The sequence below is a fragment of the Leucopleurus acutus genome (genome assembly GCF_964270905.1).
Source record: "Leucopleurus acutus genome assembly, chromosome: 18".
In the NCBI taxonomy this organism is placed as follows: domain Eukaryota; kingdom Metazoa; phylum Chordata; class Mammalia; order Artiodactyla; family Delphinidae; genus Leucopleurus; species Leucopleurus acutus.
The window spans coordinates 70,136,800-70,150,579 of NC_139160.1; the positions used below are offsets into that span (position 1 = coordinate 70,136,800).

General features: G+C 45.1%; 1 protein-coding gene across 2 annotated transcripts in view; it reads right to left on the reverse strand.

The window, feature by feature from the left end:
• FGF14 (fibroblast growth factor 14) overlaps window positions 1-8,166 on the reverse strand; it is a gene marked incomplete at both ends in the record, with an annotated part of 614,821 nt that extends 606,655 nt beyond the window's left edge. For both annotated transcript variants that reach the window (XM_082859500.1, XM_082859498.1), the window contains one exon: window positions 7,277-8,166. In XM_082859500.1, coding sequence (XP_082715626.1) covers window positions 7,277-7,484 — 208 coding nt within the window. The remainder of the gene's footprint in view (window positions 1-7,276) is intronic.
• Between the last annotated feature and the right edge of the window lie 5,614 nt (window positions 8,167-13,780).

Sequence of the window (13,780 nt, forward strand, 5' to 3'; positions counted from 1 at the left end):
CCCGCCAAGGTGCGCCGCGTCAACACCCGGCGCGGCCCGCGCACCCCGTCTCGCCCACCCCGCGGCTTCCGGCCACGTGGTTTCCATAGCAACGGCTGCGCCGGCCTCCGAGCCCCCAGAGACGCTCCAGGGTCAGAGGTCATCCCTGTGGCAACGGATACCTCCCGCGCTACGGCGGCTGGGACGGGCCGCTTCCGCCGCATTGCGCCGCAGAGCCCCAGACGCCCCGAGGCGTGGAGCGCAGGTTGGCCGGTCCCGGGAGTTCTGGCCGCGGGTCACAGCGGAGGAAGGCGACGCGTCGCCTGCGTGCCTCCTCTCTTCGGGGCTCCGTTAGGCAGACTCCGAGCCCGGCTCCGGCCAGATCCCCGAGGGGCCCGACTTCTGGAAGCAGATCCGAGCCGCAGAGGTGGCCGGCTCGTGGCGAGCAGAAAACAGTCCACGTCCCGCTTGCTGCTCTGGCGAGCGGGCCTCTGCCCCAGTCGTGCGTCCGCCTTTGACGGTGGCTCCGGAGGGCGGAAGCTGAGTAGCTGAGTGTGGTTTTGGGAAAGCAGGGCGCCACCAAGTTTGCAGATGACTGCTTTAAAACGGAAAAGAACAAAATAGGAAGGGAGGGGGCACCTCCTTTCAAAGCAAGTGAAACTCGAGGCTGTTTAGGTGCTGTCCACTCTAGAACGGAAACATGCCACATCGGATGGGCACAGTGACCATCTTCACAGAAAGGAGTTCAGACAGGAAGAGAGAAACAATTCAAGTTCACTCCACTGTTTTTCGGAATGCCTTCCTTTTGGAGAACATTAAAGATCAGAAAAGAAAATGAAGGGGGGCTCTGGCAGAGGGAACCAAATGGTGTCCTAACACTTGTTATTTAAAGGGTGAGCGGGCCAGGAGGGGTGAATGCGCTTGTGTGTTTGAGGAAGGCCTGAGCCCAGGGGAATGTTTGCAAACCATGTTTCAGGATGCCCTGGCGCGGGGCATGAAGAGAAAGAAGGCCACTAACAGCTGTTTTTCCTTCTTGGTTTTACCATTTAGAAGCCAAATTCTTGGTTGGCACTGCTGGAAAGGAGTAGGCGTTAAGTGAACTTCACCAAGTAAATTGTATGACAGTGGCAGCTACAGTCCCACAGTTAACTTTCTCCGAAAACGCTATTTTTCACCGTTAGTTCATTTAATACAAATGTATTGAAAACCTGGGACTTGTCATAACCTGAGTTTTTGACAGGGGACAGCGATAAAGGCAACAGTGCTCAACAATTGTTAGGTGACTTTGTTCGATGGTGTTAGTAGGTTAGATAAACAAAAACGTCAGTGTTCCCTGTAAAACATGTCTGCACTATGCCTCCATTTTTGCTTTCATGTTTAGGAAAGCCCTAAGGATTCCTCCTTTCAACTCCTCTACCCTTCATCATCCTACCTTTTACTTCTGGCCAAAGCAGAAAATTAGTTTGTACCAAAGAGGAATATACAGGGAGAACATCAAGACATACTTGGTCCTTCAAAAGCAGAATAGCAAAAAAAAAAAAGTTAGTGCATCTCTGGAGGCATATGGAGGAACTGAGAAGTCGCCCTCAGACAATTCCCTGCCGTTCTGTGCTCAAGTTCAACTCTTATAACTAAATGTAGTACACGGTACACAATCTAAAACCCTAAGAAACACCACACAGACTATGGCACCGGGCAGATAGACGTGTCTGCTGGTATTTCCCTGGCCCACTGTCCCTCCTGGAGGTGGTACTAAGTTGGGCTCAAAGGTTTTATTAAGAATATAGACACGATGCAATGTCTCATTTAAAACTTAGTAGAGGAGCTTCAAATATACTGTTCAAACATCCCAACTGTTTCCCCATAAACCATAAGAAACTATCTTGAATAAATGCTTCCATTTTGAGACATCTACATATTTATAGAAAGCTTATGAGTCAATTGAGTTATGATGCCAAAATGTACAAAGGAGCAAAACCTTTGGTTGTTGTCCTTGTTACAGTATGTATAAAAACACTTCACAAAAGTCCTCAGTGTTTGTGTTGCTAAAACATGGAAGACTGGGTTTGAACATTTTTAAAGGAGTGGCTCCGCATAGGAAATATGAACTATAGAATTAGCTTTAGCACCTTCTGAAAGCAATGCATCATTTGAACGGATGTTCTCAGGGAGGCTGCCTAAGATGAGAACAGGCTGGATATGGGTACAATTAAAGTGATCTCCACTGTTAAAACCAAGCTTAGATGATCACTGGTTGGATTTCACACTCGTTAACTTGGATATAAATTAAAACAAACATAAAACAGTCGACACTCCCAACAAATCAATACTTGGAAGCCTACCTAACATGTCATCCTTTGGTTCAGGAAGTGCTACTGCCTGCAAAACTCATTATGCTACTTCAGTAATGAAGCTTCCTAGATGGAATCCAAGGCCAACTCATATTACATGGAATCCCACGCTGAAGGCAAGCATACTAGAAAGAGAAGGACCTTACATCTGTTTGGTGTTCCAGCCATGCAGTCTGAATTTGATGTCTCCATTTTACATATGCTCAGTGTTTAGAAATGCACAGGTTATGTATGGCCCATTTGTGGCTCACCCAGCTCTACAGGAACCCAAGATGAGTCGGCAGGCAGAGGAGAAGGGGTGAAAAATGCTTTACTCCTTTTTCTTCTCCCTCTTCCTATTTTCTCACTTCTCAAAGCCATGACCGCCCCTAGATGTAAAGCAAGTAGCTTTAAAAGAATAACATATATTTAAATGAGTAACAGTGGCACACCAGATGTTTTTGGCACCTAAAACAGCTTAGTCAAAGGCAAAAGCAGGGCTGGAAGACACCCAAAAAAAGTAGGAAATAGAAAGTGACAGTGAATTCTACCAAGCCCTGCTTCTTTCATCTCAAAGTTTCATGGCAGAGACGGAGACAGTTCAGAAGAGGAAACACTCAGGGCCATGAGTTTGTGGGATTTTCTAAATGTGCTCTGCAGAACTAGGTCTAGGGCATCCGCTTCGTACCCTCCTTGCCACAAACACTGGTACCCAATAAAATTACATCTGGTTACAATTTTTCTTAAAATCTCTGCTTTCCAAAATCCTATCAAGCCGTGGAAGTTTGTATGTGTGAGTAGCTGTATATATTTGAGGGTCTGTGGCTTCCTTTGCCTGTTGGACATTATGTATCTGAAGAGACATCCATGATACGACCTTCATATTTATCTTTAGTGTGGACTTTTTCTTTAATATTTATTTATTTATTTGATTGCCCTGGGCCTTAGTTGTGGTAGGCGGGCTCCTTAGTTAGTTGTGGCATGCAAACTCCTAGTTGCGGCATGCATGTGCGATCTAGTTCCCCAACCCTGGCCCCCTGCATTGGGAGCACGGAGTCTTAACCACTGCACCACCAGGGAAGTCCCCTATTGTGGACTTCTTTTTTCCAACCATATTTATTTCCTTAGCAGCCATTGCTCAGATTTCAGCGACCTAGATTATTTCCCAAACTGGCCTGTGACACATGTCGGTCAGTCCAAACTCTCAGTACTAATTTAAAGAAACATATCAAGCCCTCCTCCAGGCAAAGTAAGTGCGTTGGACTCAGTATTCCCTATTTAATGATATGCCTAAAATACAGTCACCTTGCATAACTCATGCAGTGACAGTTGAAGAAGGTAACATCTATTATAAACATATAGCTATTCCTCTACTGGGAAAATAAGGGAAGGTAGGACATGAAGCGCACGTGTGTGTGTGTGTGTGTGTGTGTTCTCTGATAATAGTTGTATTGTGAGATATTGGACATGTTTATGAAGACAGTAAATTTACTTTCTATCCAGGATTTTTAAGCTATTGCAATTTATTTTAAAAAGCATATATTGTGCAAATATATTCTTCATGCTCTTTTCCAGTTAACTTTTACATAAAAACAACTAAAAAAAACCTACTTAATTAACACCTCTTATTTAAACATGAATTAAGAACTTTTGGGTAGATGAGTAACTTTGCCCTTAAGTTCATGACTCTATCATTTGCTTATTTCTACACCAAACTGATTATATAGCAGTACTCTGAAATTCCTTTCAGGAACCCCTGACCGAACTGCCTGTACTTGTTGACAACTTAAAGCAGTAGGAATAATCAGTAAATCATTTTATAACTTACAAAGATTGGGAAGAAAAATTCATCTAATAAGAAGTCGTTACACCAAATTCATGGTCCTACTACTGGTACGTGCAGGTATTCTGACAAGCTTCTTAGTCTGAAACCAGTTAATTGTCCTCGTTTTAGATTTAAGATAACGTAATAGGTAGTAGTCAATCTGTTCTTTTTGGTTTTAACAGTTACGAGGATTTTAGTCTTTGTTTTATTTCAATTACCCAATTAACTTCTTAGTTATACTGCTATCTTGGGATCAAAAACCTGCAAATGATTTTAGGTTTCATGTTAATAGCAGAAGGAGAATGGAATTTACCAACTACAATCCTGAAAAGGAATGGCTAGGCACAGGATGGTTTAAGCTCAAAAGGCAAAACTTTTAGAAGGTGAGATACATAGTGTGACACATTAATGTCCCATTTAAAAAATAATTTACAAAATGCTCCAACTCCAAGGTTGGAATTCTCACCCCTGGCAATCTAGGACTTAAACTATGCTAGTGGAGTAGTCGGAGCCGTTGTTAGACAGAGTTTGAGTTAACCCATCAATTCACCCCCGAGTACTTTAGCATTCATAAGCTGCAAAATAAATTGCTCTAAAAATAAGTCGTCATTTGTTTGACACCTTCCAAATGCCTTGGAAGGAAAAAAAATCTACTTTATTCCAGAGAGATGAAAGTGGGTGGGGTGGGGGAGGTGTAATAAAAAGATCTTGAATCGTGTATCGGTGAAACTTAGTGTTTCCAGTAAAACTGTTTACAAAAAAAAAAAGACATTATCAAAGGCAGTAAGGAAACTTACTGTTCCATGCTGAATTATTGCCCACTCTCCAGTACTATGGAGGGACTGACTTCAAGATCCCTAAACAAATGGCCAAGTCTAAAGAAATGCTTTTCTAGTAGTCCTGTCTCAGAGGGAGCTAAATCTTTTCAAAGAAGAACACAAGAAGGTTTCAAAAACCAGTAGTTTTACTGTGTGAGGGAGGAACCCCACCGCAGCCCTTGGCTTGTCCCACTTTAGGAAGTCTTGCCAAAAGGGTCTTCGCGTGAACTTGAGATGGTAGTGTTGCAGATCTAGCTATGACCAAGGCATCAGCAAGTGCTGGGCTTGATGCGGGGTTAGGGTACACCTGACAGCCCAACTGGAGACGTGGTTGGTAAGGTGACCACACTGCTTTCTCGTTGGGTAGCTCTCAGGATGGTGGGATCATCTCAGAGCTGCTAAACGCTAAGTTAAGAGAGAGAAGGGTCAAAGGACCGGGGATGGAGGGGGTGGGGGTCGGGTGGGGGGGAAGAAGAGGGGGACGGGAAGAAAGCGGGGAGAGCTAGAGCACAGGGATGAGAACTCCAGGACGGAGGCACGGGGCCCGCTGCAGCACCGCGCCCACAGACTCAACAGCCATCCGAAGGTCCCAGCTGACGGCAACTGCCAGGCGTCCGCCAGCACGCGAGCATCTGCCCTTCCGGAGGGTCTCAGAACTCGCACTTTGCCTTCTGCCGCAGCAGAGGGGGCTGCAAGGGGTGCTCAGCTTCCACACCCACCGCCTCCATCCCCGCCCACCCACACCTCCTCCCCCTCCTCCCTCCCCTCCCCCTCCCCTCCCTCCCCCTCTTCTCTCCCCTCCCCTCCCCTCCCTCCTCCTCCCCTCCCCTCCTCCTCCCTCCCTCCCCCTTTCCTCCCCTTCCTCCTCCCCTCCCCTCCCCTTCCTCCTCCCCCTCCCCTCCCCTCCCTCCTCCTCCTCCCCCTTCCCCCCTCCTCCTCCTCCTCCTCCTCCTCCCCGGCACCCGAAGGCGGCAGCTCACTGGGAGCGCGCCGCCCAACTAGGCTGCATTAGGCAGCTTCGGAGGCAGGGAGGCGGCAGCCACTTGCTGCCCGGCCGCTGGGGCTCCGGGTGCCAGCGCGGCCCCTGGTGGAGCTCGGGGTGTCAGGGCGCCCGCGAGGAGCCGTGATCTACTACACCGCAGTGCCAGCGTCAGGAGCCTCGGACACCCGGGCTGCCACTGCAGGACGGCCAGGGCCCCGCCCCCAACAGGGCCCCAGACATAGAACACCCAGCCCGGGTCCCTCCCCGGCCTGAAGCGAACCGGGGTACACCACACACCCCCTGTCGCCGGCGCGCGCGGCTCCCGGACCCGCTGCGCCCAGCCTCCTCGCCCGTGCGCCGCCTCCGCCACGCAGCCCTCCGGCCTGGCCTCCCCGGGGTTGCTCGCCCACAGCTCCGCGGCCGCCCCCAAATGCCTCAGACTGAGATAGCGGGAAGTGAATCCCGGGGACCCGACTCCCCCGAATCACCTGCATTTGCATTTCTTATGTAATGTACTGCAAGTTTCCCGGTTGGAGCCTTTTGGAATGGGGGCGCACGATCACCAGGAGGCTGAAGCAGGGACCCGGGGCCAGGCTCATCCCACCCAGGGGACCCAGACGCCGGGCTAGGACACTGCTTTTTAAAAGGGAGGTTTAAATTACATATACTAGAGAGACCGGGCTTGTCTGCTCCATCTGGGGTTCCCTCCCGGCATGAGCCCTGCTCAAGTTTTCCCAGAGCAGGAGTGTCGGAGGCAGACGGGGGAAGGAGTTCATACTTCGGCACGCGGAGCTAGACGGGGGCGGGAGGCGGGGGCTGACGGAGGAGCGGGGCCGCGACGGAGGGGGCCTCTTTCCTTCGGTGAAGGTGATGGGGTGGCGAATATTGTGCAAGCTACTCAGAAAGTCTAGAGCAGGTTCTCGGCACCGAGCTACGTCCCCGGACCTGCAGCACGAGCCAGGGGAGCTCGCGGTTCTTTCTCCTGGCAACTACCGAAGCTTCAACTGCCTCGGGCCAAACCTTAAGCCATAAACCCTTCAATATTCCACCAAACATCGTCAACCAGATACATTCCAAAAAAAGAAAAGGAAAAAAAAAAGTTTCCTCCTCCCTCCTAGGGATGGATTGTGTCACAGCCAAGAGATGCTGGTAATGATTTGGGGCTCACAGACGCCGATCCAGCTGTTACTTGTTTATCCACGCAACACCTCTATACACAACACTGTCCTGGTCCTTCTCTGTTTCCCCTGCCTTCCTGCATAGCCGAACTGCAGATCTAGCTCAATGAGCAACAGACAGGTTATTATGAGGAAAAACATAACATGATGCATGTTTTGCTTACCAGTTGGGTTCTTGTTTTTCTTAAGACTCTTGCCACAAAGACACTGCAGCATATGCGTTCCTTTGCTGAAAATGTTCCAAAGAAACCACATTGATTTGGGCGAAAAGCAATCCAGCAGCTTAGACACCCTGAGAAAGAAGAGATCCTTGTGGTTGCATAATAATAATTTGAAATCAGTTCTCCTGAAGAGGGGCACCGGTTTTACCATAGGAAAAACGATAATATTCCGGATCTTCTCCCAGTTTTTTCCCCTCACGTGGTATATTTCTTTGAGACTTCTCAGAGATTGTTTTTTTTCGGCCAGGGTGAATGATTTATCCCCTTGATCACCACTGGATTATTACCAAAGGGTTGGCAAAAAAATCCTTTTTCAGCATGAAGCCAAACAAAAAAGCAAAGAAATCCCAACTGAGACCAGAACTAATCAGGGAGAACAGTAATGCACAAAAGATCCCCAAAGAGAAAACCATAGCCTTTTAGTTGATCGCTATGAGGCTGGGTGAGTCTGCAGGAGTCAAAGCAGGATTCATCTCACTGAGAGAAGACTGCCATTGTGTAGTCCCTAGGAGAGAAGGAAAGGAAAAAAAAAAAAAAAAAGGAAAGAAAGAAAGAAAGAAAAAAGAAAAAGAAAAAAAAAAAACCACCAGCACACATACACACACCAATACCACCTCCGAGTCTGACAGCCGAAGACACAGCCTCCCTTCTCCCAGTGTCGATTTTTTTTTTTTATAATCAAGCGCCAGTGCTCAGGGGGATCGGATTGAACCTGCAGTTCTCAACCACCACGAAGAAAAGATGCAAATCTAGGTGACCCCTCCCCTGGTCAGGCTGGTAGTAGGTAGAGAGCGCCTCGGATCCCCTGCCGCCTTCCTCTCTCTCTCTCCCAGTTTCCAACAACGGTGAGCATGAGGAAAATCTCCCCTCCGGATTCCTCGCCCAGCCTTGGATGTGAGTTACCGGCATTAGGGGGAGGAGGAGGGGTTGAAGTTTGCATTGAAAAGACTGGCTTTCCATGACGTAGCCACGTGCTTTCAGACCCGTCACCAGTGAGATGCTTCCACCCGCCCGGGGAGGGCAGTGTCACTGCAGTCTCTCCGCCGGTTCCCCTCTCGAAGTCCCCCACCACTAGCACCCAGCCACAGCCCCACTATTTGACCCTCTCCCTCCTCCGCCCGGCATGCTTAGGCTTGCTGCTTGCACTTGCAGCCAGCTAGCAGAGCCTTCTCTTAAAAGTGAATTTCGAAAAGGAAAATTAATTATAATTAGTAAACCTTAAAAAATACACAGGGTGGAGGGGAGGCAGGAGTTTAAATAGAAACGGTAGTCTAGTACCACACTCCTTGGCCAAAATTAGTTCCACCTTACATTTTCAAAAGCCGCATCTACAGCATCTAAAACATTAAGGACAACTCAAGTTCCTTTACTTATTATTTGAATCCTACTTAAAGCACTGTTTGAAAAATATACACTAGGCATATGACAAATATGTACTTGCAGAAACAGGTACTGTTCAAAGGGCAAGCACTAAAATTGGGGCGACAAACTCTTCTTTGCTGAGGAGGGTCATATGTCAATGAGAACATTTATGCCTTTTCTAGACAGACAACCTATTACCTTCAAATATTGTTTTGGTACAGAAAGCACTCTGCTTGATTCACACACTAATTCATTGCCTGTTTCTGCACCCATTAATTGAACTAACACTGAGTTCACCCCCGTTCACTTAGCTACACTAATATATAACCTTGTCACCGGCCACTACGATCTAACCTAACAAAATGGACAAAATTTCTCTTTCATCAAGATGCAACCAAACTCCCTAATTTCCCAGAAAATCAAAAGATTTAGGGCAAAGCTATTGATTTCTCTTATTTAGGAAAAAATACAATGTACAAAATAGTACAAACTATTTCAAAGAATAATATAACAAACTCCAGTGTACTTGCTAGTCAAAATTAATAAATGTTAGCATTTCATATTTGTGAGATGAGCATTTTGGAAAAGTAAAATTGACCACTCTCACTGCTGTTAGGCAAATGAATTAACGTTATGTCAGTTTATTTCCACTTTTATGGGAAAATTGACATAAAATGTTTAATTTTTTAAAATATATTTAGAAGCTCCATCTTAATTTCAAAAAATTAAAACTACTAGGGCTTCCCTGGTGGCGCTGTGGTTGCGAGTCTGCCTGCCGATGCAGGCGACGCAGGTTCGTGCCCCGGTCTGGGAGGATCCCACATGCCGCGGAGCGGCTGGGCCCGTGAGCCGTGGCCGCTGAGCCTGCGCGTCCGGAGCCTGTGCTCCGCAACGGGAGAGGCCACAGCAGTGAGAGGCCCGTGTGCCGCAAAAAAAAAAAAAAAAAAAAAAAAAATTAAAACTACTACCTCTACTGCATGGAATATCAAACTATCTTATAAACAAATAGATGTAGATCTATGTTGTTGAGGACTGATTTTAAAGAAAATTAACTTCTTAATTATCAGTTATCAAAATATGAAAATGTAATAAACAACTTTCCCACTGCTAGTGTTTTCTAATATTTAGGAGGAATTTTGAGATGCCAAAATTTGTATCCAATATCTTGAACCCTTTGGGGAAATGTCAGTTGATTTTAAGCAAGATGGAAGAGGAATTTAACACAAGCAAATTTTATGAAAGTTAAGAAACTTGAAAGTTAAATATGGATGTCCTCAATGTGCCTAAGGCATCATGTCATACAGCTTAAAGAAATTACTAAGATTAATTGCAGCCTCAATCAAGTTTGGGAAGTAAGGAAAGAGAGAATAATAAAAGTCCACAGATTTAACATCAAATGACTTAGAATCAGGCTGAAAAAGAAATTGAAGAGCGGGATTCTTTTTTGAGAGAGGTAAAATGGAATAGCATTGCCAATTCATTAGGAAAGAATTTTTGATATCAATCAATCAGGGTCACTTACCACATGCTGCTTTTATAACATTCTGGTGTCCTGTCATGGGTTCCAGAATATCCCAATATATTACCACTGGACATATGCCAGAGAGATAGTTGGATAAAAAATATTCTCCAGCAAGGTCTTCTGAACTCCACAGCTCGAAGGTTCTGTAAAAGCTTGCTGAGTTCCCTGGGGTATTTCACAAGTAAAATCTGGGGATCTGTTCGGTAACTATTGTATCTTTCCATATGCTAAGTTTGTGTAGACAGAGTATTTCTCAAATGAGCTCTTCTTGCATTTCCAAATTGGACTCTCTTCTCTACGTTGTGACAGTGAATTTGATCCCTATTAAAATAGAGAATGATTGAATGACTGCCAGAAAGCTATGATTTGTTTTGTATTGGTGGAAAACTTATTACTTCTTTGTCCTGTGACCTAAGGAACAACATAAAAGGTAATTAATTGTGACTACTATTTACAGAGAATCTATTACGTCAGGCACTGTGTTGGTTGCTTCTCTTCTTTTATGCTATTTAAAGGAAGGAGAAATCTTTTCTTACAATGAATGAAATTTCTATAGTTTTTTTCTATATTTATTGACACATTATTTATTTACATTAGATAGGCTATAAATCACATTATTAAACAAACAAAAAATACCAAGTACTTTTGTCTGAAAAAGATGGTCTAACACTGATTCAGGTCACCTTTGTTCCAAGGGAGTTATCATTTCTAATGAGCTCTGAGTAACCCAGTTTAATTATTCAACCAATATTTATTGAGCATTTACCCTGTGAAAGTAACTGTACAAGACTCCATGGTGCATGCTAATTCATAAAATTAAACCAGATTTCCAGTTACACGATAAAGAAGACCAAGGGTGGTTTGCCTCCAGTTTAGGAATGATCCAAAGATACTCACACCAATCTGAGTTCAGACCGTTAAGTTTTGTTTTGGAAGACATCAAAATATTTACTTACCCTTTGCCATGCTACATTCAAATCAATAATAGATGATAAAAACGGAAATTATTAGAAATGTAAATTATTAGAAATGTAAGCTTTTGCACTAAAGAAAATAAGGAAAATCTCATGGTAACTGTAAAATTGACAGTAACATCTGTAAAATTGACAGTAACATCTGTAGTATATATAGGTAGAGAAAAAAAATCTTAAGACTGTGTTGTCATAAGGCTAAAGTAAAATAAACCCAGTACTTACAATCAAGTTCACTTAAAAATTAAATTTACATTCAGCATATTAGAGTAAGCAAACCTAAAGGTAAGTGTAATGACCATAACACAATAAAATATACATTTTATTTTAATATAGGACATATAAATTCATGAGATTAGTCACCAAAAATCTTTGCAACTAACTTACCATGCTTTTTCTAATTGTCCCCAAGTTACTTTTCTACTTCATTCTTCCTTTTAGCCATAAATTCCCGCCCCCGCCACACTTTTGGAAAGGTACATGGATATCCAAACAGACACTAATTCCCAGCTCCCTTGCAGTTCAGTAGGGTCATGTGACTAGATTCTGACCAATGAGCTGTGAGCAAAAGTGCCGTGTTCAACTTCCGGGTCACATTCTCCAAAGGAAGCTGCTCAACTTCCACTTCTCTCTTTTCTCTTTCTTATGAGCTGAAAGGGATGGTGTGAGCGGCTCTGAGAGCATGGACAGGAACACACTCCAGGAATGAAGTACCGAGATAGGAGAAACCCAGGACTATGGACAGAGCAGCCAGCCTATCCCGGATTGGCCACCTGCCTCTGTTCTGTTAGATGACAGAAAAAGAAACTTTTATTTTGTTTGAGCCACTGTATTTTTGTGTGACTTTGTTACAGCAGCTTATCCTCCCTACTGTCTTATCGACTGGTCTGGTATTAGTAACAATACACCTAAATATTTGGCTTATTTACTTATATTAAAAGGATAAAGAACACAAGTACATCACATATAACCTGTGGATTGATTCACAGGCTGCCACTCTCCTTTCCAATCACTGTCGCAGCTACTGATCTCTTAGCTGCCTCTTACAAGCCACTCTTGCTTATCCTCACCAGCAGTGCAAACGTCCCATTGTCAGATCTTACTTCCCCTTGTCCCCTCTGCCCTGCTCCCTGCCTATCGGATGTAGCCTGTGACAGTTCAGAGCTTATGATCATGATAATAAAGGAGAAGAAAGACAGAGGGAAAAGTGATTGGAAGAAGAGTTGGTCAGAAAAGGAAAAAGAAGACCAATGCGTAGACAGGGATCTCAGTGTCTTTACCGTGGAAACCTTTTTCGAAAAGATGGTGCCTTTTGTGATTTGCACGCTTATTCCTTCCCTGTTGTTGATGTTAACAATTATTATCATGCTTTAAGGACAAATTCTCCATTTCACATCACTGAACTACTCAGTAGTACCGCTTTCTTCTTCTCTCCGTGTTCCTCCATTGGCTCCTGGTGTACAACCTCTGCTCCTCCCTCCTGGAGGGGACAGTCTGGAAAGGGAACTGCAGTCCCTCTCTCTGCCACCTCCCAACCTCTCAATGAAAATGGAACGACTTAAGTGGTCCAGCCTCCTCCCTCTCTCTCTCTCTCTCCCTGTCTCTCTTTGGATCTGCCTGCCTACAAAATATTTTCAGACTGCTCTGCTTCAGCTTCTCGTTGCAGGAAACATTGGGTCAGCCTGGAAGCCCACAGCCCGTCGTCTAGAAGCAGGCCTGGAGACTGATCTGCCTCTGAACTCTTTATGGGGTCTCGTAGCCGCCATCATCCGTGCCCCATGTACACCCCTTTCATTCTATCACATCAGTGTGCTCTGGTTGGCTTTCACCTTCCAGTATCTCCATCTTTGAACCTGAGGAATTTTTTCAAACCACAGAAGTCCCCTGTGCCCAGGCACTTACAGAATCAGCACACCCTAGGAGAATTCCTCCATTACCAAACACCCAGCTCCCTTACCCCTTGGGAGGGATAATGATGAGGCATGTGTTTTATATTCTTTCCCAAAGTTTTCCTGTGGAATTAAGACACAGTCTCTCACCAGGAGAGTTGGCTTAACACATCATTGGCCCTCTCCCCTTCCTTACACCACACATCCCTTGCTCATCTGCTGTGTTCTTTCATAAATAAACTACTTGTATTAGAATCTTCGTTCTCTGTGGAAACTCAAACCAAGACAGGGTTGCAGAGGGAAGGCAGGGGTTCTGGGTAAACGTGCCTCTGCTCTCCAGATGCAAACTCTTCCTTGCGCAGTCAATGCAATATTCAGATGTGGGGGAAATGGTTAGAGAAACCAATTTTTGCCCACACGTTCAATTTCATTCCCCAAAGCAACCTTATCAGTAATAAAACTAGTATTTTTATTTCCATCTTTCTAACTTGTGTGACCATGTTTCTGAACTGAATCTGAACTCAGAAGTGGAGGGAAGAGGGAGAATTAATTATCACCTTTTAAAAGCCCCCTCACTGCTAGAAAGAAATATAAGAAAAAACCCTCCTCTTTGTTCCTGTTATGCTGGTGAGTATAACAATAAAACTGTGAGGAACCAGCCAACAGATACAGGCCAAAGCAGGTGAAACCCCTGAGTCCTCAG